The sequence below is a fragment of the Taurulus bubalis genome (genome assembly GCF_910589615.1).
Source record: "Taurulus bubalis genome assembly, chromosome: 8".
NCBI lineage: Eukaryota > Metazoa > Chordata > Actinopteri > Perciformes > Cottidae > Taurulus > Taurulus bubalis.
Genome location: NC_136596.1, coordinates 9,342,310 through 9,367,524, shown reverse-complemented (window position 1 = coordinate 9,367,524; position 25,215 = coordinate 9,342,310). Strand labels below are relative to the sequence as shown.

At 41.6% G+C, this 25,215-nt stretch overlaps 2 protein-coding genes across 5 annotated transcripts in view; both read left to right on the top strand.

Moving 5' to 3' along the window:
* Positions 1-138: 138 nt before the first annotated feature.
* LOC306740423 (ubiquitin-associated protein 2-like) lies at positions 139-17,266 on the top strand. 4 transcript variants are annotated; one of them, XM_079222574.1, is made up of 30 exons: positions 139-193; positions 1,668-1,793; positions 2,692-2,769; positions 2,917-3,027; positions 3,183-3,339; positions 3,559-3,636; positions 4,656-4,719; positions 4,932-5,014; positions 5,336-5,388; positions 5,750-5,814; positions 5,991-6,222; positions 6,315-6,570; positions 6,706-6,837; positions 7,386-7,522; positions 8,186-8,433; positions 8,742-8,976; positions 9,129-9,168; positions 9,400-9,508; positions 10,784-10,841; positions 11,069-11,282; positions 12,026-12,117; positions 12,668-12,715; positions 12,932-13,010; positions 13,197-13,379; positions 13,804-13,974; positions 14,793-14,897; positions 14,993-15,025; positions 15,337-15,410; positions 15,709-15,900; positions 16,419-17,266. In XM_079222574.1, the coding sequence occupies exons 2-30, from the start codon at positions 1,710-1,712 to the stop codon at positions 16,512-16,514; spliced, it is 3,507 nt and encodes a 1,168-aa protein (XP_079078700.1). In that variant the 5' UTR covers positions 139-193; positions 1,668-1,709; the 3' UTR covers positions 16,515-17,266. The 4 variants fall into 4 exon arrangements, with proteins under 4 accessions (XP_079078700.1, XP_079078699.1, XP_079078701.1 ...); XM_079222573.1 differs by having other exon boundaries at positions 12,665-12,715; XM_079222575.1 differs by lacking the exon at positions 14,993-15,025 and having other exon boundaries at positions 12,665-12,715.
* Positions 17,267-22,164: 4,898 nt separating this feature from the next.
* The window catches only part of pcsk5b (proprotein convertase subtilisin/kexin type 5b), a gene marked incomplete at its 5' end in the record, with an annotated part of 50,494 nt that continues 47,443 nt past the window's right edge, over positions 22,165-25,215 (top strand). Inside the window, one exon of the mRNA XM_079221745.1 lies at positions 22,165-22,344. Within this exon, the coding sequence (XP_079077871.1) occupies positions 22,165-22,344 (180 nt within the window). The remainder of the gene's footprint in view (positions 22,345-25,215) is intronic.

The following is a 25,215-nucleotide window of genomic DNA, read 5'->3' as shown; positions in this document are numbered from 1 at the left end:
CCGTTCTCAGACTGGAAACAATAAAGCGAAGCGCGCACCCAGACGGGAACGCGCACGTAAGGTTACGGCGTTAAACCACCTGACCAGCTCGGTGGGTTTTGGTTGGCAGTGTTGGCCTCAGAACGTTAAACAACGGCGCGGTGGGTCACGTGACAGCATCTGCTGCGGCTGGCTGAGCGAAGCGTGTTAGCAGGTAAAAGAAATATTACGATGTGTTGTGCTAATGTTGTCAATACAAAAGCCACTTGAACGACACAAGTATCTTATAGTATAACTTTTACATGAATTTGAGGTAAACCGATCGGTAGATTCAGAGAAACCTTTCGTCCTCTTCGGTGGCTAGCTAACTAGCTCGCTAAGTAACCAGCGCTGTATCCGTAAGTTACTGTCGTGATGCATTCATTGTATGCGGACGGGCCGTTCACATGCCGGGCAGTCGGCCTGCTGGTGATATCGGTCGTAGCTTAACACGAACGGGCCACGCGTTTGTCGACAACTTTTCTCCCCCACATACCGTGTTGCATTCCGAGCACATAGCTTTAGACACTGGTCGTTGTAAATGTTCAGGTTAATTGAACACGTTTGTCAGTTTTATTGTATGTTCGCCTGCTGCGAACTTTACCTAAATTTACGTCTGACTTAGCTTTTCTCTTGGTGAACACAAAGGGTACGTCGTCGCACTTTGTTTATTTTTTTCCGTTCCCGTGTCGTTGGGTCTATCCGACGAGCGATCTGACTCGCTTAGCTACATGTTGACTAATCGTACGGCCACGCTGCTGATAGCTTTCCATTACAACGTGACGTTTTGAAGGTGTGAGTCGGAACAAAGACGAGCGGTAGCCGAGCTACAGCTAGCGCGAGCTAACGTCAGTCGACGAGCTGGCGCTGATGTGAACGTCATCGGCTCAGGTTTCAGCCGAGATTCTCGAAACGTTCATCTAAATAAGGTTACGGGTCAGCCATAATGCACGTTAGCTAACTAGAGATTAACTCTAATGGAAAATACGGATGAGTTGCTAACGTTACGTCATACAGCTGACCTTAACCGTGCGTTTTCTGTCAGCCAACATACGGTTATAAGGCAATATGATCACAGCCGGTGGATCTCATTTGCTTTGTTCCCATGCTGACAAGTAGTCAGTTGGTAGTATTATTAGCTAGAACTAATAACCATAAGTAATCTGATCTATCCCTCAGTAATTGTGGGTTCAACAGACACAATTGTGCTTTCGATTTCCATAGACAGTTGTCTGGCACAGAGCCCCGCTTCCTTTGTTAGGTTACTTATTACCTTTGCTCAAATTACGAATATTTGTCGCTAACCTGATTTTTATCAATGGATAAAGTGCTATCATTAATAATGCCCATAGCATATGGTGGTGTAAACTCGCTGTGTTTTTGTGTGGGAGACTGAAGGAGGGTTGTAAGTTGACACCCGGACAGTCCCCTTTTGGCCTGCTAAATTTAACTGGGGTGGTGGGGGGCGACAGATGGGTTTATAGTCTTACATGGTATACTTGACAACACTGAGTTTGCTGCGCACATTCAGTTCATTGTACTGGAATTGGACATTTATTCAGTATTATATTTGATTAGGAATTGTGATTCAATTAACCCATCTCACATGTATTTGTAATTTCACTTTGTCTCTGTCCCCTTTCTCCCAGATTTTTCTATTTTGTACATACATTGTTTTGTATATACTGTAAATGATGACTTCAGTGGTCAGCAATCAAGCCCGGGGGACTCGGGATGGAACGCTGTCCACGACCACACAAACAACACAGCCACAGGTTGGTTGTCACCATTGTACAGAGTCGCAGTTGGGCCTAATTGTTCTGCTCAATTGAATATAGTCGGTCTTTTTTTATTTTTTAGCAAAATAAAAGGTTTCATCACTTAGTTTTGAATGTTATGCTGATAATTGAAAGTAACGTTATTTTAAATGAATGTAAAATGTAATTTCACACTTAAAGGTTGGGAAGATACATCCTACATTGGATACCGTTGCCCAGATTGTAGCATCTTTCATTGAAATACGTAAATAGAATGTGGCATAAGATGCAGGGTTATGGGGTAATGGTTGGCAACTAATTCTTAACATAGTAGGGAAAGCAATGTGTGCAGCGTCGTCTCTTCAGTGCTACGTAGGAGTTGATTCAACTGTCTAAGTAGAATTAAGACAGGTCCTCTCTGATTGTAGAGATGGTGGACAAGCTTATGTTGGTGTCTCTTTAAAGCTGAAGAGCCAATGGGTGTGAGAATTAGCACACACAAAAATAGAGGGAATAGATGAACCAGCAAACATTTTTTAGGGATCTTTGACGATTATGACCACAGCTGCACCTACCGGTGTTTTGTATACCAGGAATTGAGTGTGGACACGTTAACTGATCACACAAAGATTTCAAATTCTGATATGTATCAATTAAAACATAAACTACAAGGGAAGGATTTTTGCTTGGTTATTGTCATAAAGAAGTATTACATTTTAACTATGCAGATGTATAACGTCATAGTATCTTAATCTAAAAAATATATATGGTGACCATATTATCAGGCAAAAACTGCCTGCTAGCCAGTGTGGCTTCTTTGAAAAGTCAGTGTTCAGCCCTGCTGATTTATTGTTTGAATATGACAAGAACCCAGGTTCCTGTTGTATTATTTCTAACTGAGCTATTTGTTTACCAGGCCACAGCTGAACAGATTCTTTTAGCCCAAATGTTCTACGACAAAAATGATGCTGACTTTGAAGACAAAGTCAAACAGGTAATGTGTTTGTTCATGTACACACTTTTAGACAAATGTCTTTTCTGGATCACCAGTATTTCTTTCTGGAATTCTTGGACATTGGGACCCTTAATTGAATCAAATGGTGATCTAACTCAATGCTGTATTTTTGTTTTGCGCACACAGCTTATTGAGGTAACTGGGAAAACTCAAGATGAGTGCATGGTAGCCCTCCATGACTGCAATGAAGATGTAAACAGAGCCATCAATTTTCTCCTTGAGAGCACCGCTGATATAGTAAGAGTCTATGTACACATGCACAAACATATTCATATATACATTTTATGCTTGTGTTCACATCTTGTATCATTTCCTCTGCAACGTTTTCATGACAATATACCTATAATCTATTTATGTATTTAGTCAACCTCATTCTCGTGTTTACTTGTCAGACCTCCTGGGAAACTGTGGGGAAGAAGCGTGCCCTTGGGAAAGAAGGAGGACCCTCAGAGATAAAGGAGAGCAGGGAGAAGAAAGGAGAGAGGGAGGCAAGTCGCGGACGTGGGGTGTCTAACAGGAGAGGCAGAGGCATCAGCCGAGGGCGCGGAGGTAAGAAATTAAAAAGATGTTTGTCCTGTCTGGATTGCAATTGTGTTCTCTGTATTTGAAGCATCTTTGACAAGCTTATTTTTTGTATTATATGGATTTTTCATTCAACTTTTCTTATTTCTTTAACTTTGAAATCCCAGTGGGTTTATTTAAATAGGCTCAGATCTTTCTCACTTCAGTGTTAATGAGTTCGTACCTCTGTTTCTTGTTGGATTCCAGGACGGCTAGAGGAGAATGGGTTTGAGGTGGCTCCCGGGGAGAGAGGAGGAGACCGTGGACGCAGAGGGCGGGGCAGAGGTGAGAAATGCAAAAAATTAAACCTCTAGTTTATTGAATACTTTGTATATTTGGTCTCTTTGCTAACTAAATGGCAACGTTGTACTCTACAAAGATTAATGAAAAATGGGTACCTATAGCTCCCAGTTTGTCCTATTTCTAAAAAATGCTTAGATGTTTTCCTTAGGCACAGTGTTCTCAACCTCCATTTGCACAATTTAAGCAAATTGTAATATCATCTGTTTTTTGTTCGCTGTGATGTTTAGATAGGGAATTGTCTCGGATGTTGTTCAGCATGTTGATGTGGCTGGCAACATATCTATTTGTATCTACTGGCATTTAGGGTATTGCACCACTCAACATGTGTGGAATGCGCTGAGTCCCTGCAGCTGCTTACGTGTATGTTTAGTGGGGCGAGGGATATCATCGATTGGAGAGGGTGAAAAGGCAGAGCGATTGACTGGATTTGTAGACTGTTTTTTGTAACGACAAGTGCTCGAAGAATGGTGAGGTCAATCAAGGCCTGGTTCAGAAAACAATCTGTCTATTGGCTGGTTATGCTTGACTTGAGAAATGCATGTATTTGTGTGGCTTGTCTTAATGTATGGCTGTTGAATGTTTAAAGTTAAAATCTTGACTTCAAGATATTATTTTGCCAAAAGCAGATATTTTGGCTTATTAAAACAGCTTATCTAACTGTTACCTCTGTTTTGACGCCACCGATTTTGCAATGTGATATCATTCTGAAGTGTTTTACTGACATTGCACTGTATTAATTTACTTATTGACTGCAATCCTAAAGCAGTGCCACATTTTCAAGAAAACATAGGTACAAAAATATAATAGAAAAGAAACTTAAACACATGTACAGGGCTATTTTTTTCAAACAAAAGTCAACCATGATAATGTCTAATGCTTTGCAAGTTAAATGACAAACAAATCACTTTTTTTCAGTGAACAAAAAGTGCACAATGAAGAGTTGAGGCTGAAAAGGACCAGTCAGCCGAGGTCATCTGGTTGTTTTGTGTGTGTGTCCTCAGGGGCAGAGGTTCGTGGTAGAGGAAGGGCAGCTGCTGGTACCAGGTTCTCTACTCAGGGAATGGGGTAAGAATGTGTGTTTAGTGTAAACCTTAAAACCTGAAGTAGGATCAGGAGATGGTGATGGTGATTACAAGCACATATCTAAAAAAAACAAATGTGGATAAATTACATTTCTGAATCTCCTCATTCACTACTGAATGAGACAACTTAAGACCAGATGCTATGCTCTTCAGTTGTCCTTATGTTTCCCTCTTCTCTCCGCGCTTTACTTTCAGCATCTTCAATCCTGCTGACTACTCGGCTAACTCCCGAGCTCGCCAGGATGCATGGGATGGAAATGAAACAGCTGAGGGAACTGGTAAGGAAAATAAGATATTACGTTTTGATGCTGTAGAATGGCTTAATTGTCAACTTAAATGTATTTGCCCTAGTCTAGTTAATTTGCCTCAATTCAGGAAGAAATTCCAAATTTAGGCCACTAGGTGCTGAATAAATTAATTCAGAAATGGGCAAATGACTATTTTGGCTTCAAAGGCTTTTATTTTGAGGGTGTTTTTATATGAAACCATATAGGGTTCTATATTTTGTTTCAGTGCTTGTTGTGGTTAATAGTTGCCGAGAACATATCATAAGTAGCAGTGAACAAGGCAACACTAACTTGGCTGCTCTGTGTTTTTAGGAACATGGGAAGGCAATGTGGAAGACTGGGCTGCAGAGGACTGGAATGAGGACGTAAGGACTTTTTAATTATGTGAAATGGGTTTGCGTTGCTTCAGATTGAGGGTTTACACAAAGTTTGGTAACTTGCTTTCATTTTGTACTGGCCTGCATAACCTTTAGAGAAGTCGACTAAATACGATCGGTTAAGAGTCAGTGGTCATTTCAATGGTTGTTGATATAAAGTACATCACGTGTATGTATGTATATATATATATATATATATATATATATATATATATATATATATATATATATATATATATATATATATATATATATATATATATATATATATATATATATATATATATATATATTAAAAAAAAATAATCTGATGGATGCTTTTGTTTGCACTTCCTGTCCTTTTTCACAGTTGTCTGAGACCAAAGTATTCACTGCCTCCTCCCCTCCAGCAAACCACATCACACCTGGACCCAAGTAAGCCATCCTGCCTAAAGTCCAGTCAACTTCAACGATAGAAAACAGGCTTTATTTTCGAGAGTAACATTTTATTTGATCTGTGTGGTTATCTTCTCCTTATTATCCCTCCTGCTCACACCCCTCTTTTCTTCCACCACCCCCCATTCTTCCTGCTTTCATCTTCTGCTCCTCAGTTCAGACCGGGCTGGTCTACTGCCGAAGGCTGGAGTGGCTGTAGGGAGTCCTATGGACTCTGACTTGGGAGCAATAGTCGATGGCCCCTCAGCCGAGCATTTAGGCCAAAGCCTGGTGTTTACCAATTCCCATCACAATGGACGCACTGCAACACACAGCTACGCACACGCCACAGCCAACAGCTACGCCCATGCCGCCTCTGCTAGTACCACCTATGCACATGCTGCACTGGTACATGCACACACATGCAAGCACCAGCAAATGCATTACAGTGTTTATGTGCTTTCTACTGGTATATTCAGTTCTTGTTTTGCTTCTCTCAGTCCTCAGTCCTGGGTTCTGGTTTTGGGTCCCTAAATGCGCCTAAGCCCACGCCTGCCTCCGACATCAGGACATCAGAGCAGCTCAACGGCCCTCGGCTTGGTCAGAGAGCCAGTCAGATGTTGGCCAACGCCAGCAACATTAGTGTTTCCAAAGATGCAGGGCCGCCTCCAATACAGAACCCTGTTCCAGCGTGCTCTCCATCTTTAGAAGTCAAGGCTCGGAGAGCAGAGACTGGCCCTGTTACTGCCCAACACAGTAAGTTTCCATTTCTCAAAATAAATAAGAAATCAATGACATGACTAAACCTTAACTAATTGTTCTTGATGACAATGCACAAGGTTCAGTGCTACAATACGTATATGAATACATATTTATCTCAAATCTCTCTAGTGGAGATGAAGCTTCAACCAGAGCCATCAGCAGTGCTCAGCCAGCTGGCTCAGAGGCAACAACAGTCCTCCATCCTTCCCTCCACAGATCCTCTCGGCCAGTCTCATGCTCCACAGGTCCCCACACCACCAGGTAGGGCTGCAGGACAGTGTCACACTGCCAAAAAAGTATGTTGATGTACATATCAATTGGCTGTGGAAACTGACCAGTTTGGAATTGACTTTTCCACTGCTTTTCAGGACAGTGGTGAAAAAAGTTAGTGGAACCGTACTGTTAATTATGGTTCTTGGTACAAAAATCAAAGTGCCCAAAAAAATTGAAATTGGCAAGTCAGACTTTTAATATATCAGAATCGGCTGAGAAAACTATATATACAATAATAAATGAATGAATGAATACCAGCAGCAGCAGCAGTAGATTATTCTTCATGACCCCTGAGCTGTTCAATAACCACAATTGCTGAAATGAGTGCAAGCACGTACATTTTCCTTCTGCCTTGTTTGTGGACTGCAACACACATGGAAAACAAGATGAAAAATAATTCGCTAAAAGTGAAGGCTAAGATAGTTACAATGCTTATATCAAAGACACATATATTCTAAGACAATATTTCCATTGTCATTTTGTCTTGCTCTGACAATTATTTTGCTCCTTCTAATGACAACGTCAATCTCTTACAGGTCACGAGTCCTCCGTCCAATATTTAAGAGATGGAGCTTCTCCAGGAGGGAAGTTTACATGTATGGATCATTCTGTCACAGAACCCCCTCAGCGGCAGCTAAAGACTCAGAGACGCAGAGTACCTCCTTCCTCAAAGGTAAGCTCTTCTGATATCTGAACCCTTTTATCAGACAAAACAAGTGAGATAACCTCCAATGCAAAAAGAACAATGTTACGTGTTATAATTAATCTATTCTCTCATACTTGACAAAACAACCAGCTATGCGTCAACCCAATTATTTCAGTGATGTGCAAAACACTGATGGAACCGCAGAATTTAATATTTTGTATATCAAGGCTTATCCTGGAATCTTACCAAATATGGCCATTTCTAAAAAAGAATCTGTTTTGCCTGCCAGGAGTATACTAAGCTGAATCAACAGAAAACCAACTGCTGCTATGTTTTGATGATTAAAAACTGATTTCTTAGGGCCCTATATGTGGTAGGGATAGACTGAATAAAATAGTTTTCTCATGTTTTAAACTCCACTTATGACTTCACCTCTCATAATCGGCGATATCTAGTTAATAAAACACAGGAGTAGGATACAGTCCTTTTTCGATATATCGATCTCATGTGTTTGGACTAAGCATTAGCCGGTGATCATCAGCATTCATTTTTGGCTGAAAATACAGTTACACACTTTAACAACTTGATATAAATATTATAATAAAAAGTGTTATACATGGCATGAAAATAATAATAATTGATAAATGTAGATCAGCTAAATAATGCTTAATTCCTTCCTTGTCTTCTCAGATCCCATCGTCAGCAGTGGAGATGCCAGGCTCTGCAGATATATTTGGCCTGAATGTTCAGTTTGGCGCGCTTGACTTTGGGTCTGAGGCTGGTAGTGGAACGGTAGACATGGCACAGACGGAGCAGGTCAGGGAGCAAGCCCTGACTCAGGGTCCAGCTCCAGCAGCTCATGTATCCATGCCTGTTCCCACTGTTGTTAATACACAGCAGCCACAGAGCAGCCTGTTCTCCAAGCCAGGATCTGTGAGGTGCGTGTGTTTGAGAGCACATGGGGAAGTTTGGGTGTGAGGCCTAGATTTGTCTTATGAGGAATTTGTACATATTTGTGCATCTGTTAAGCATGAACTCTTGAGCCATTGAAATCACAGACCATCTATGGGCAAACCATTATTGGGGAGATGAAAGGATTTGGAGGTTGATATCTGTATTTTAGCTGATCTACATCTAAAAACTGCTGGTTTGTTTTAAATTAAGCGAGTAATAATTTATCTCCTTCTGAAACATTTTCTGAATGTTCATCTTTCCCCATCTTCTTTTCTCTCTGTCCTGTGAACAGTGACCACATGAGCACCTTACCATTAGCTGTATCGGATCCCAACTTCCCCTCACCATCCTTGGGCTTACCCAGTGCCACACCCTCTCCCTCCATGGGTCTTCCCAGTGCAGCTGCACCACCCTCTTCTACAGCCTCTTCCGCAGCCAGCCGTGTGGAGAGCAGTGGCCAAAGGTCCCTGCCACCTCATCTGGGCTTCTCTCAGACCAAAGATGTCTCCTCAGCTGCTGCTCTCACAGTGAGGATAAATATGTTATCTGTGTACACATAAGTGACCCAAATGAAAAGAGGATATTAACCACTGTTGATTTCACTGTCATGTCTCAATCGCTGCTTAATACCTGACAAAAAGCTGAACGCTAAAACTTTGATCATTTCCTCCCCTCATAGAATGGCTACAGTGGCATGAAGACACAGAGCACACAGGACAGTAAGTACACTAGGCAAATGGAGTGGCCAATCAAGTCAATATGATAAATACTGGTCTCTAAATGCATCAGATATAAAGTGGAAAGAGTCCTTTCAGTGAAAGCTGGTTTGAGAAAGACCAAGCATCAGTCTTGACCAACTTTGTTTTATTCATTGCATTTCATTCTTTTATTCCTCTAACAGTTAACCTCAACAAAATGATTTACATCAAATTCATTTTCTTTTAAAACAGCTAGAACAGTCAAAACGGAGTCTCCCGTTATGACGAGTGACACTGGCCACCACATCCCCTCCCCTGCAGTCACACCATCCCACTCAACATCCATTCACTCGCTCGGCAGGTAAGGGATGCTTCAGGCATAACGTGGCTTTTTATATTGCACATTGATTTATTTGTCATTTTGTCTCGATATAGTGATGGTTACAAGCAATGTTCCCTCTAATGCTTTTCAGCACTGAGCAAAAAAAAATGTTTCCGAGCGCACATTTCAGCACTCTGAGCAATTCGCAACCACGCGATCTGCCAAAAAATGACCACAAGCCTGCGTTAGCCATAGGGGATTCATAGAGATGACAGCAAATGCATCAATATGTATACAAGGTTGATATTTATTCAATATCCTTTATAATGGCTGGACTTTGGGAACATTTTAATGATGGTGTTTTACCAGTCAGTTTAGTTGAACTTAAAGGATCTTTGTTGAACTTCAATAAGGGGAGGTTATGACTGATAATGATATATATATATATATATATATATATATATATATATATATATATATATATATATATATATATATATATATATATATATATATATAAAAAAATACAAGTATCAAAGGTGTTTAGTCATTTCTCAGCAGGTACAACATTTAAGTGGAACTTCATTGAAAGAAAAATGCTAATGCAGTAATTATAAACAATAATTATAGGCCTATTAAATTGACATGGTGTCATTTTTCTTAAAGCTAGCCTATATAAACAATTTAATAACTTCATATTATTCATATTTAAATATGTCTGAAAGTTTCATCCTACCTGTGTCAGTTTGGACTATTTCATTTAGCCACTCATGTTTGAACGTTAGGCAGACCTTTTTCTGGGGCACCTGCTCTGCCTTTCTTTTCGCCATGGTAGCCTATAGCTGCTGGAGCAGGGCCCGCCAAGAGGAGCCTAAACAGCGCCGGCCCTAGCTCATGTGGCGCTCTGGGCGAGCTTCACTCCTGGCGCCCGGAGGACAGCGGGGGTGGGGGGTGCTAACGGAGGCAGAGCGCTAGCAGAGGTACAGAGAGCGCATGTCGAGAAACGGGACGCTGATTGGCCAAGAAGATTCGACACGTCACATCAAAGATCTTATTGTGAAGATGGCTCACTCCTATCTCAGAAACACTGGCGCAAAAAAGATTTTTAACCCCTGAAAAAAATCGTTTGTGCGGTCAGAAAAATGTGCGCGGTCTGAAAAATCTATTGCGTGCAGCTTAGAGGGAACACTGGTTACAAGCCCATATCCTAAATATTTTATGTGGACATGCTCTTGCTCATGTTTCCTTGAAAAATAACTTTTGTCGTTTTTATCAGATTTAAGCAGTCTAACAGAATACTTTTACTCTCTCTAGTCATGTGACCAGTACTCACTCAACGGGATCTGCTCTTGCCACAAGCTCCTCCCTCACGGTAAGTGTGTACATGCTTGCATACAGACACACGTTTATTATAATATCACTCTGCAGATGTGGCAATAAAATGATATGACTTATTTGCTGAAAAATCGAGACACTTATTATTGTGCAGTTGGGTTGTTTGAGTGCAGGACTTTCATTTCTGCTAATCTCTGATGGTTTGAAAAAAAACATGCTCCTTCTCTCCTCACACATTTTCTGCTCTTGTCCTGTTAACACCAGATAAGTAATGTGGAGCACAATAGTAGTGGCAACCTCCATGCCTTTTCATCGTCGCCCAGCCAAGCTGTCGATTCAAGTCCTTCAGCTCCCCTGGTTAGCAGCTCAATCACCAATGGTCTGCACCCATGTGGAGCGCCTGGACTAACTCCTAATGGCACAAATGTCACACTCTCAGCTGCAGGCAGCCGCACGGCACCCCTGCTCACCAATTCTGGTAGGCTCATAGGTTTACACAGGAATCACATCACCATAACACAGGAACTCATTTACAGAAGATTCTTTGAAATAATAGATTATATCATCTTAAAAAAAGATTTGACCCTCCGCTAAGTCCAGCCCCTCTAATTCAACTGAGCACTGATGGCATTGGCCAGCTCTGACCTATACGACTCGGCTCCATAGACTCATCATCAGACCAGTCTTCATTTTTAGATTGGGTCAGTGGTTTTCGAGGTAGTCGTGGTTAAACGTTGTGATGGTGCTACTCGTTACCCACAGAGGTTGGAAGGAGACGTAAGCAGGTGAAACGTTATGTTTCTATGTTAAAACCTGTGGAGCTAAATGTAGCAGAGTATGTTAGCACAGCATTAACTAGCGTTAGCACTTCAGTGCTATGCAAGCTACTGAAGGTATACTGAATGTATACACGTTCTCCTTTTTGTTTTTTGACTCGATCACCAGGTGATGGAGTAGTTTGTTAGATAACATGTATGCAGGTAGTGCAGTAAGTAACACTGTGGGCTCAGTGGTAGCTCGAACAGTTTTGTAGAGTTGCAGCGAGGGGCGGGGCATAGCGACGGTCAATTCCTCTTGTAATCAATTTATTTGAACACTCAACTAAGACCATACACATTTATACAAATTTAACAAAGTTATGTACAAATGTAATTTACCAAATAACTTGATTAATGCCCATATATTATGTAATGTCAATTTTTTTTGTATTCTTTTTGCCAGGTAAAGCTCCTCCCAACTTGGCCCAAGGAGTGCCACCTCTCCTGGCCAACCAGTACATTATGGGCCCTGGTGGCTTGCTCCCTGCTTACCCGGTAACCAATATTTATATAAAAGGGAAAGGGAAAGAATTTAATCGAGAGAAATGGATGGCATCATAAGAAATGACCTTTACCAGAACTGTTGAGCATTTTCCTGGGGGAGTTGTGGCATGCATTCATTAACAAATAGTACGTGTACAGCTTAAGCTTTTTAGGCACTTCAACCCCAGTACCCCTGTGTGCACGGCACTAATCTTGTCGTTTAACGGTTAATGATCAGTTAACAGGGTTCAACTATCAGTCAGAAAAATGCATTCTAAATTAGCATTGCCAATTTTTAAGATTTCATATGTATAAAAAAAGAACTATTATGGCAGTGTGCTCACTCCTTATTCTATAGATTCTCAGTGTTGATGACTGTTTTTAGTAGGTTCTGATCAAACATGACATTTATGAAACGCACTGAGACACTGATTGAAGCAGAGTAGAAGCTTAAAATGGGTGAAGCATAAAACTAAAGTTGAGTTTGCAGGCAACAGGGACTTCAAAGTGGTTCTTTATTATCACCGTTTTTTTTCTTTCTCCCTTATTATTTGAACAGCAGATCTATGGTTACGAGGACTTGCAAATGCTGCAGTCTCGCCTTCCTATGGTAAGCCCTGTACCCTGCTGCATATTACTGTGACTCTAGTGTTTTGGTTCAGTTATTGGCTTTCAAATGTGTTTCCCTGTATGTTACATTCCTGCTGCCTTTTAAGTAACATAACCACACATATGTATCCTCTCTGGCAATATCACAAAAATTCCAAAAGTAGCAGTCTAAGATGAAAGGAAAGGGCAATGAAAAATGTTTCCTCTTTCCTTACAGGATTATTATGGTATGACATTCCCTGGTACTACACCTACTATGCCTGGAAGAGAGACCCTGGTTAATAATCCATATTCTGGTAAGTGAAATGTTGAGGTGATTGATAAGTCTACTGCATTATGTTACTTCATGCTCACACTGAGCAATTGACACCACTTCATTTAATTTATGTCTTTCAATGTTGCACTTCAGCATATTATGTTCAGCATCGTGGATTGGATCAAAATGGAGATTTTCAACTTCTCTGCTGTCATTTTCTGATCAGGTGAAGCGACAAAGTTTGGCAGGAATGATTCGTCATCTCCTGCTCCCCCAACCAGCATGTCTACAGCCGGGGTGCAGTCCCAGTCCCAGCAGGCCCCACAGGCAGGATCACAGGGGCAGGGCCAGCAAACGCAGAACCAGGCCTTCCTCAATCCCCCTCTGCCCCCAGGCTACGGATACACTGGTAAGGAAAAAGATGTTTAATGATGGGGATGTTGTCCGTTATTTCCAGGAAACTCATCCACGAACTTAGCATTTACTCTGAATGCAAATTCCAAGCTACCATCTTCTCTCTCGTTATTTTTGGCTTGTTTAAATGTTTCTAAGGAGTCTGTTGAAATATGCAAAGAGTACTTGAGCTATTAAAAAAATCCTCAAATGTACACCTTTCAAAAAGAGCAACCTATGGCATCACTATTTTATAGTTAAGTAGAAGTGATTTTACATAACTTTTATCGAGACAAAGTACATTTGTGTAAAATGTATTAATATAACTGTGCCTGCTCTGCACAAGAGCCTGTGTCATCATTGTTGCTTAAATACAGTTCCCTAGCAATCTGCTTTTATTGCGCTGGATTTTTATTTATTTTAAACATCGTATTTTACAGGTCTGCCATACTATGCCGGTGTGCCGGGGGTTCCCTCGGCTTTCCAGTACGGCCCCACCGTCTTTGTGCCTCCTGCTTCGGCCAAGCAAACTGCAATGGGACTGGCCAACCCTTCCAATCAGTATCACCAACAGCATCAGCCCAGTTACGGACAGCATGCATATGGCACAGGTAAGACCAGGGCAAAACAAGAAGACTGTCTCTGTTGATGCTCTGACTGATGTTGTTTTCAGACGAGTGATAAAAAGTTTCCATGTGAAGATTATATTCAAAAGCTTTAATTCAGCTTTTGAATTGATATGAACTATGACAACACCAGTTTACCTTTAAATTATAAATACGGCCAAACTATCACAGCAACTTCCCACGAAAAGTAGCTGAGAAGGTGACTTGGTCAACATCAACAGTTTGGTCAGATCACCCACTGATGACCCCATTACTAGTTTCTGGTGTTGCTCAAAAGTACACACGCTAGCTGTCTTGTAAAAGTTCAAGAGTTCAGCAGGAATTACTTTGTCATCATAATAGTAACAGTTTTTTAGGAGTACATGTATTGGGATGTAGAGGTGTGTGTGTGTGTGTGTGTGTGTGTGTGTGTGTGTGTACAGAGACCTCGGCAGAAATAAGCTGTGGACAGTGTAGAGGGATGCAAACGAGAATTAGATGTCCTACATATTATTCATGTACATCCAATGCTGCATGTGCGTGTGGAATCAGGCCTGTGTTTTTTTTTGCTTGTGCTGCATGCATAGCTCAAACCCCCTGCTGAAGTTGGACACGGCTCAATATAGACACAGCTGCCGTTTTAGTCAGGTTACCTTACTGCCTCTCTCTCCCCCCTGCCCCCCTCTCTTTTCTCCTCCATTCTCTTTCCTCGTCCTATTCTTCTCTTCACGTTATCCGTTTCCTGTCTTTTTCTTCCGACCTTACCTCTCTTTCTCCTTTGCTCGCTGTGCCTCTCTTTTTCTGTACTCCTCCTCCTCCTTCAGCCTTTGATGACCTGTCTCAAGCCCACGGTGGGGAGTACAGTAAGGGAGGGTACGGAGGCTCTGTCCAGTCACAGGCCAAGTCAGCGGGCAGCGGCCCAGGGAAAGGTACACACACAACACATGTGCGCACACTCTAACAACACAGTCAAAGTTAGCGGGCATTTCCCTGTGGGGAAAAACAGATGTACTCACAATTGCAGATGATTCTACAGTCAAGAGTGTTCTGGAGGGAGGTGTGTATTTGCATATGTGTGACTGCACCTTGACGTGCACATAAAATAAATGAATAGGGTGAGAAATATGCACCTCACTTAATATGCTTCCTCCTACTGGCTGGCCCCCCTCCTACTAACAGTGGACTTGGAACATTCAGTGCTTGATATTCAACAATCAGTGAAGTGACACAGATGTGCTTCTTATCCCTTAACTCCTTTGCTTTTCCTTGTTGTTTTCTTTCTCTTTTTTTGCTTTCTTCCCTCTTACATTCCAATCTTTTTCTTTTCTTTACCCCTTTCCTATTCCCTTCTTTTCATTCTCGTCTCAGCACCAGGACTGTCGGGGTCAGGTACCAGTGGAGGAGTACCTGACATGGGAGGCTCAATCTACAGCAAAACTCAAGTAAGTAACTTGATGTCCTGTTGGCTTGATGATAGATAATAAGTCTTATGATAACACAAGTGACCTTTTCAGCAAATATGTTTCATCAGAACTGGAAAATGTCTGCAAATCACCCTGATTAGACCATTAACTTAAGTTGTAGATTTGGATACAGAAACATGTTTGCATTGGTAAAAGATATTTATTGAAAGCTAAATTAAATTGACATTTTTAAATTTCTAAACCCGTTTTACATGCATGTACGCAATCAAGTTATTCACAATTTTAAGCTCCTGTGTCTTCTCTTGGTTATGCCCAGTCATTTGATAAGCAGGGCTTCCACACGGGGACACCACCTCCCTTCAGCCTGCCTTCAGCACTGGGGGGGACAGGGCCCCTGAACCCTGGGGGTGCTCCTGGCTATGCCCCTGCTCCCTTCCTGCACATCCTGCCACCGCATCAACAGCCCCACTCTCAGCTGCTGCACCATCACCTCACACAGGACGGACAGGTAAACTGAATTGTCTTTGCAGACATCACATTCTGCCCACATAAGGTTGCATCATTGAAGTGTTAATCTGTCGCTTTGCCTATTTTATTTGAAACCTATTTTTTCTGAATAGATCCGCAGATGTAGGTGGGCAAACAAAGCTGCTCCTGTGCATTAACTTCAGCGACGCAATAGGCCTTTTCTAATAGTCCCAGGAACGTTTTCCCTCAAGAACCAAAAAGTCAGGCGCTTAAAATACTTTGCTTAGCAGCCACCAGTAGCAGTCAACACTGCAAGCTTTCCCTTGATGGTTTTGGGCCCTCAATACTTCCTCAAGGGGCTTAAACCACATCAGTGACCAAAACTGGATCTGTGGATCCCTGTGGGTTTTGCTGGTGAAGTTGAGCCCCTCCAAAGGTCCCTGATAACATTCATGCAGCTGTATAGGGCCAATAAATATAACTAATATTTAAATACACCTGTTGGATGCATTGTTTCAAACATTAGTGACTTACTGGGCTTTTCTTTTTTCTCCGCAGGGTGGTCCTGGTCAGCGCAATCAGTCCAGCAGCATGCAGCAGAAGACCCAAGGCAGCAAGTCCAACTATGGCAGCTCCCCCTACTGGGCCAACTGAGGAATGCTTCCCAATTCTCACTCCCAAAAGGCTGTGTGTGCGTGTGTGCGCGTGTGTGTGTGTGTGTGTGCGCGTGTGTAAAGTTAAAACAAAAAAGAAAGACACACTACCCTCACAATGAGCAACCCTGCTCCCCCACCTCCACTAGTCCTCATCCTCAAGTCTTTTGGGTTCTCTTTCCCTCCCTTTTCAAAATTGGTTGTACATGTAAGATATTTATGTATGTATATTTATATATATATATATATATAAATATATATATACTGTATATGTAATAGTAGAACATCAAATGTCGTTGCTGCATTTTATTTTTGAAGGACTTTTTGTTTACTTTTTTCAAAACTGCAGGAATAGATGTTACATTAAGACAGAATGAGACGATAATAGTGAGAGCGAGTGAAGTATAGACGTTATCTTAAACCTCTAAGAAACCAGAAAAGGAGAGCTATTGCACTGATTGTGAATGAGGACATTTCAGATGGGGGTGGGGTTTATAATAACTAATTGCATCTGTTATGTCCTTTTTTTCTCTTTTTTATACATAACTTTTTGAATGACCAGGCTCATCCCCCAAACTTAATTTTGTAGCTTCCTGTTTTTCTCCTTCCCTCTTTCTGGAGGGCTGCCGACTCTCCTTATGTCAGTCAACCCCTTACCTTTAAGACTGATTTGCCCATCTAAATTTTATATTTTAATTTTATTTTAACCCTGATTTCCCTCGAAATAAAAGTTCTGAGCAGTTGGAAATTTGACTTGACTGAGGTTTTCTTATTTGTGTGCGTATGTTAGTTTTTTCACATGTTCTTTTTTTAGACTGTTGGATGTTCAGATCTACATTTTCTGGTTTAATTATCCTTAGAATTATCATTAGAAACTTGGTGCAGATAGTCAGCATCATAGGTAGACTCCTGCAAAACTGGTTTAAAAGTGTCATCCGAGCAATCATCAGTTATTACTGAAATTAAATAAAAAAAATAGATCATGAAAATCTCCAAGTACAATTGGATATGAAAAAACACCTGCAAATTATCACTATCAATTTATAATGTACATTGCACTTGAAACAAATCTGCAACAAATATTTCTGTCGCTGCAAAACTTCACAATCTCTACCCTCTATGATTAATACATTAGTAATTACCAGCACAAACTTAAGGTTGACAGGTTGCAGAGGATGAGCTCTTAATTTTAACATCATCGCATGTTTAATAATGCGATGATGAAATAAAAAATGAAATTCCAAGTGGGTGTATATTGAGAGATGAACTTGCATTGAATACCCAATTCCCTCTGATTTATGTTGTCTTAAAGTAGATCAATATTTTGATCGTACTTGTAGTTGTGGGTTTGTACTTTGGACTGGTTTGTAGGATATCATGCGTGCAAGCAAATGGGATGAAAATCAAGTAATTTGTTTTAATGTGTCACTACAGCTCAATCATGTAATACAATTGTTTTATTTCAATTGTTCGTATTTCCCCTTATATGAGGGGGCTGCTGCAAAGTTGTGACATTTTCCAAAGAACTAGTTCCCTGAAACTGAACTGGACATTTTCTGAAATGTAATTGCCAAAACTGTGTTCTCTGTAATAGTCTTTTAAGCCAGTTGGCCATATGGAGACCCAGCTTGAGTCAGACACAGGTGGCTCCATCTTCTTTTCCCATGCAATGCATATATGATGCTATAATAAATAAAACTGACTACAAAGTCAGTGAAAGGAAGATTAAACTTAGAATATTTTTATATTTCTTTGCACATGACTGCACAGCAAAAACTTTTAGTTTAAATATCAAAAGACAAAACGGCTGCATAATGCGATTGTGTTGAATTCCTACATTAATTAAAATGTAGCACTTTTTAAATGTTATACCTTTTTGAAACATTGTACATTCAGGAAAATAATGTTCAGAAAGCAGAACAAATAGACAAATGATTCTCCACCAGTAAAAGTGTAAATGGATATATTAATGAAATTATTGTCAACTGCAATCTCCATCATGAAATCTCCTCAGTCACCACAAGATGGCAATGTATAGCTATTTCATATGAAGTTAATTGCTTTGGCTGTACCATACACAGGACCAGGTGGGTCACAGCTCACAGGTACAAAGTAAATTCATCTTATTTTTTACGGCATGACATTGAACTGGGCAATTAACACATTAATTTAAGAAAAATGTAATGTAAACCAGTCAAACAAGTATGTGTTGCCAATGCCTAAACTTAAGATAATCAAATCCCACATTATTTGACTTGAACTTTGCATTTGAATTGATAAACCACTACCATACTATTTGAGTACCATGGAGATTCAAATTCACATTTCCCGCAGATGCAGGAGACCGACCTTAACTTTGCTATACCACTCTCAGTCTCCCCACAGAATGTGTAATGTGTGCCCCAGGAATAGTCTGTATAACACTGGTATATGGCTGACAAAGGAGATGGTGAAGAGAAGAAGGGAAGGGTGGAGACTGGAGGGTGATATGTCGAACAGGGAGGATGGAAAGTCGGTGAGTGGCAGGTGCTATTGTAGCCTAAGTGCAGCAGCCTACAGCTACAAGGTCAAAAGTCAAAGTGAAGTTGAAAGGTCAACCTTTACTCCCAGGGACACCACCCAGTGAGAGATATAGATAAAGAGGTCAGCGATGAGCCTTAGGAAAAAACAGAAGCAACAAAACAGTATGAAGGAAAGAAAGGAGTAATGTCAGGGTTACATTTTATTTTTTTAAATGTACCGAAAGACAGGCTCAAAAGAAAAGAATGAAACCAGATAGATTAATTATATAAAAGTAGATGCAGGCAAAAAAGAGAACATTCTGAAAAGAAAGCAAAGCAAATTATTGAACGCAAAGGCTATTATGGGTAAAGGTGGAGACAATAGAGAAGTGTGGAGAAGCAGTGGTGGATGGGTAATCATAAGATGCTCTTGAATGCACAAGGGTGGCCCATATGTTTGTTAACGCCCCTGTCTTGATGGGATGAGAAAATCATGTGGGCGGTTCTCTCCTAGAATTGGACAGCTTGATACTGAATGAACAAATTAGCTGTGTCCTAAGTGAAAAAAGCTAGTTGGCTCCAGTCTATTGGAGCCTTCTATTGTGTTGTATCATGGGGTTTGTGAGCAGGTTTTTTTTAAGTTGTGTTTGGCCTAAACACGGGATGGACCCTGTTATTTCATTCAAGAGGCACACAGGAATGCCCCTCAGACAGTTTGTTGACACTTCTGACCGATCCGCTCTCAGATGTTGACAAAGACGTTTTGTTGGGGTTCACTCGGTTCACTCCCTGGAGAAACCCGGGGAGCTGTGAGGCTGACACACAGGGGGCCCTGGTTCTCAAGGTGGCCTCGTGACCTGGGTACTTGATTTGGATTCTCAAATCAATTTCTGCTGTGTTTTGTCTCCTCTCCTTTTTTCTTTAAATTACAAGCCCCTCAAATTGTCTGAATGGAGAACGATCAATGTTTTTTTTTTAAATCTTTACTCCCTTTCATCTCCATCTGGGGGACCATGAGATGTTCTTGTCGCCCCGCTTGTTGTGAGATGTGACAGCGGGGTCCATTCAGCGAGAAATTGGCTGCAATTAGTGCAATTATGCTGATTTTCACTTGTGTCCCATGCAGAACAGAGTTTTTGCTGTGCACAGAGACATCCCCGGGAAACTGCTGCAAAACAAAAACCCATCAATCAACAAAGGCCTTGAATGAAAGACTCAACTGCAGATAATACCAGGCACATTCCATAATGACAGCGTTTAGTCAGCTGTGACCTGTGTTGCGATGAGGGGCATGACATATAGAGCTTCCCTGATTAAGGGGGAATATGCAGTAAAGTCGCTATGAAGGCCTGCATGGCACTGGTGGATGTATAACCAAGGCAAACAGTGAGGTTATCTGTGAGGTTGGTTACTATATTAGTGTGTTAAACACACTTCAGTTCAGCTCATGTCCAAGATGTATACACACTTTAAACCATAAATCATGGCTGTCACAACAATGTTATCAATAAATGAATGCAGTTGAAAGAGGATTCAGTGTTTTATGGGAGAAAATAAATATTTATGTTTTTTTAATAATAGTTTGTTTTCTGTGGTTGTTTCCCATTGGATGATTACTGAGGTGGAGGTCATGGTTTACCTTTACATTGGTATGTCTATGTCAATATTGCCCAGGAGACTGACAAGGCTTGCATTCAACAGCACATTTCTAGGTGTGGGACGAGGGAGCAGTATCCAAAATGTAATGCATCCACTTGTTAACTTGTGGACTTATTACATTTTAGGGAGCAAAACACCACTGCCATTCATGTACTGCAGTTTGTATCAGCTATTAAAATGTTTCACACCAGCAAACACAGAAACAACTCAGTCACTTTCTGAAAGCATCCATGATTGTTGATGGTAAGAACCCAGCTCTGCTGTCAGTAAAAAAAAGAAGACGATTCTGTAATACAAAAACACACTGGTATCATCTCCATTGTCTACAAACAAAACCCCAAATTGTGAAGGATCTACTACATAACATCTAAATTGAGATGTCTTTATAGCAAACTACACACATTCTTAAAAATGAATATGTGTTTCATGCTGTCAAACCAAATGTTAAATCATCTCAGCATGTTTATCTTCTTTTACACAGTGCGTTGGCAGTGTTATTTCTGATTTACAGTCAGGCTAAAAAATAAACAATCTATTTTAACCCTCAAACCCATGTTAAATAGGGTAAGAGCAGGGTCAGGGTTATGGTTAAGCTACAGAATCTACAGATTCAACCATAATTGTAACTTGATGTCATTTGTGTTGCAATGCCTCTTTGCCATGGAAGTAGCCACATACACATACACATGGACATGTTAACTGTAGAACTGTACATACTGTTTTAGATTGTTTCTTTTGTAAGTTCAATTGAGTGTTGTCACAATCAAAATGAAGAATCCTTCTTTAATATAGTCTAACTAGGCTAACTTCCAGACAGTTTGTTTTTAAGTAAATTGTTCTTCATTTTACCCAGGGCCCCTCCTGGATTAAGCCCTTGAAGCTGCCCCCAAGTGGCTCTATGGCCCCCAGTTTGACCCCCGTCTGTGTCTGGTGGACGGGCGGTCAGCGGTGGATCTGAGAGGAGTGTCTTTAAGACCCAGCGGAGCTCGGCAGGGAAACCCCGCGGCTTCGGTTGTTTCTACTCTCCAGAGTGTCAGCTAGTTATTTGTGGGGAGGCGCTGTAGCCATTTCGCCACATGAAAGCCCGATGCGCTGAACGACCAACATCCGAGTTGTTCGTGGAGAAGAGAAATCAGCTTCGAGGAGCTCCGCGCGCGCACACACGTACACGAACTCGCGCGCAAAGACGCACGGCGCACATACACGTACACTTACTCCTCCTCCACTGTGGAAAAACAGAGAGGGCACTCGAAACGCAAACTTCAACTCTCCCATGTGGAAGGCAGAGGTTTGAGGATAAGGTATATTTTTCCTCTCCCGGGCTCCGTTCCTTCCCCCTCTCTCCCTCTCGTTCTCCCTCTTTAACTGTTTTTGGCAGGACAGTTGTGCTTCTATGAGAGTCTTGCTCGGCGAGAAGAGAAGTTTGGTAGTTCTGAGGTCGGCTGAGGAGGAGGAGGAGGAGGAGAAGAGTCGGATTAAAAGTGGGGGAAGATGGTCCGCAACGCCGCTTGGAGAAGAAGCTCGCTGTGCGTCCTGGCGCTCTGTCTCAGCTTTGCGTCCCTGCCGTGCAATGCTCGGATTTACACCAACCACTGGGCAGTCAGGATAGCCGGTGGACCCGATGTGGCCGAGCGGATAGCGGATAAATATGGCTATAGGAACATGGGACAGGTAGGTCACCTATTGCTCCATCAACGGTTGCCTCTTTTCTGTGTGCCTTTTGTCGTTTCTTGTTTTTTGACAACTCTTACAAAAGTCGGGCATCGCATGGGGGTTATCATTCCTTTACCAGTAGGCACACGATACGAAGTCTCTGTGATTCTCTAACTCAGTCCTTCGCTCTCTGTATGACACACGAGGAGCGAGAAGCTGCAGAAAAACCTATCAAGAAGATCAAGAGCAGGACGGCACAACAGGTGCCTCCTCTCTGTGTTTCCGCGGATCATGTTCACTTTGTTGGTAGTGAGCTAGTGAGCTGCTAGTGAGCTCACTAACAGCCTCACAGCCACAGCGGTCTCATGTGCCTGATCTTTTTGACACACAAGTGAGACAGCTAGTGCTGTTGGCTTTGTGGTTTTGGGATTGACATCAAAAGATCTCCATTCAAACAGATTCTCATGTTGGGCTTTTTTTTTTAAAATACTGTGCAATTGTTGTGCAAAACCTCCCCTGACTGGTCAATGCTTGACTTGGCAACATTAACTTACAGGATAAACTATTGAGTCGATGTTCCCATACTTTTTGTCAGTGTTCACAAATTGACAGAATGAGTTGAGTCTCCTCTGGGTTTCGTGAGTAAGGATGAGGCACCACTACGAGAAAATGTTAAAATAGGCACGTCATATTTCACGAGAACTGCTTGCATTTTATTAAAGGTCAATATATTTTTTAAATCACCAATGCATACTTCTACAGTGTAAAAGGCTATTTTCATTAGATCTGATATTTGTGGCCAAATGTAGGGACCAATACTGAGCAAAGTCTAAAATAAATCCCGACCACCGGTGTAAAACAAAAGAAAACACACACAGAGAAGGAAACCACTTGTGTGAGATTTGTCTGTTTCTCTTCACATGATGTCATTTTATCAATCAACAGAAGTCTGCACAGGTCCAGGAAGAGGGGTTTAATTGGTCACTTAAAATGTGTTTTGACAATGTTTAAAGGGAAATCCTGTCCTTTTGTGGGCCAAAAAAAAAGGCCACACAAACATGGACCCCACACATACTTCAGAGTATTGTGACCGAAATGCGTGGGTAGTTCAAGCCTACACTTGCCAGTGCTCGACGTGAAGACAGCGTGGAACAGAGGGGGGCATTCTGACAGGTTGTTGTGGGGTAGCCTAGTCAACAGCTATTGACCCCCCCCCCTCCCTTCCTCCTCGCCTTATCCAGCCCGCCCACCCACTATACTCCCCAGAGAGCAGGCATTAATGGCCTCGTTTATCCCCTCTCTTTGACGGGAACTAATGTGTGGAGTCCTCCCCCCTTTCCATACCAGTCCCCCATAGGAATTCCCCTGTGGAGTGCAGTGTCGCCCTCAACCCCCACCATTCGCCCTAATTTCCATGTCAATATGGCGCGTTCATTGGACTTTGACACCTCATAGACAAGAGTTTTACTTCACTTCCTGGTTTGGGGGTCAGCTGAAAGCCGCTCCCATGGGAGAGATAACAGCACACTCTGGTTTCCTAATGTGAACTTTGACATCCCATTATCACCTCCCTCCCTCAATATCATTGCCGCACTGATGTATATGGTGAATACAATGAAACATAAGTGGGATGACTTATTGCAAGTTTTTTTTTCTCAGTTTGACGCCACTGTAGATTGCAAAGAGATACAATACAAGTGTTGTTTCCCCCCCCCCCCCCCCCATTCAAGTAAACTTGTTTGCTTGTGATACATGATTTGGGGATATGACTGCTAAAAGAGAAGAGGTTTCATGTTTAGAAGGGAAGCAAAGTAGTTGGAGAGGAAAAGGGGGATGGGTATGGAAAACATGTGACAGAGGGACACTATAGTCTTCTTGACAGGGGTGGAAAGAGGAGAACAGACAAAGATAACACACACTGGGAGATGGAGGGAGGAGGGAGCGAAAGAAGGGACGATAGATGGACGGATGGATGAAAAGAGTTGGCATGGAGTGAGAGAGCACCTCGTTGGGGAATTCTGGGTAATCCTCTTAACCATGGAGCCCCCTTCCCGGACTAAGACAGTGGCCCAAATTGGGTCTAAATCAGCCGACAAGACCCTAGACGTGGATATCTGTTCAAACTGGTGTTTTGAAGAGATTTGAGAGGAGTTGGAGCCATTGAGAGGGAGGGGATGATGTAGCCAGACTTGGACAGGAGGCGGTTACATCAATAACAAATTCTAAGATTATTTAAGCAGGTTGCACTGAAAAATCAGTGCTTAAGCATCAGGCCAAAAGGGTGTTGTTTTTGGAAAATGCCTACATTTTTATCCAAGCTAGTCATCCAGTGTTTTCGATGACTAGTAAAACATTCAGTATTTTATTTATTAGACTTTTTGGTTTGTGGAATAAGCCTGAGTTGAAGATTTTAATTCTTACTCTGGGCCATTTAAGGTCAAGGTTATGGAAGTGAAGAGAAATAAATATTGTATTTTATTTGTACTTTATACAATGTAGCTGTAAAGGGACTGCATCATCTGTGGCATATAGCAAGAAGTTAGAAAACATTGTTATCCCATTTGCATGTCTGTTGACAGATTTCTTTAGTAAATGCAGAATGTTGAAGTACATGTGAGCTCTCATCTTCTTATTTGATGCCTGTCCTTTGTCCTTTTGTTAAATGTGGACAGAATGCACAAATCTGAACCTCACTTATTCAGGCAAAACTTGACCTTCAAGTGTGGTAGTCTGACCTAGCTATGATACAATCAGAATCATTTCCATGAGAAAAAGTTGTATCACCTTTTTAGCGATTCCGGGCAGGACTTTGTATCAAGTGACATGGAAGTGTTGATGCAGGCAGTGAAAAAGTCTACGATGCAAAACATCATGAATCACTGAAGTGCA

Bases quoted from the DNA above. Each gene is read 5' to 3' on its own strand.
- LOC306740423 (XM_079222573.1), top strand. From the start codon at position 1,710: ATGATGACTTCAGTGGTCAGCAATCAAGCCCGGGGGACTCGGGATGGA. The intron at 2,770-2,916 runs GTAATGTGTTTG...TTGCGCACACAG, and splicing joins TTGAAGACAAAGTCAAACAG to CTTATTGAGGTAACTGGGAA. The intron at 9,169-9,399 runs GTAAGTACACTA...CTTTTAAAACAG, and splicing joins GACACAGAGCACACAGGACA to CTAGAACAGTCAAAACGGAG.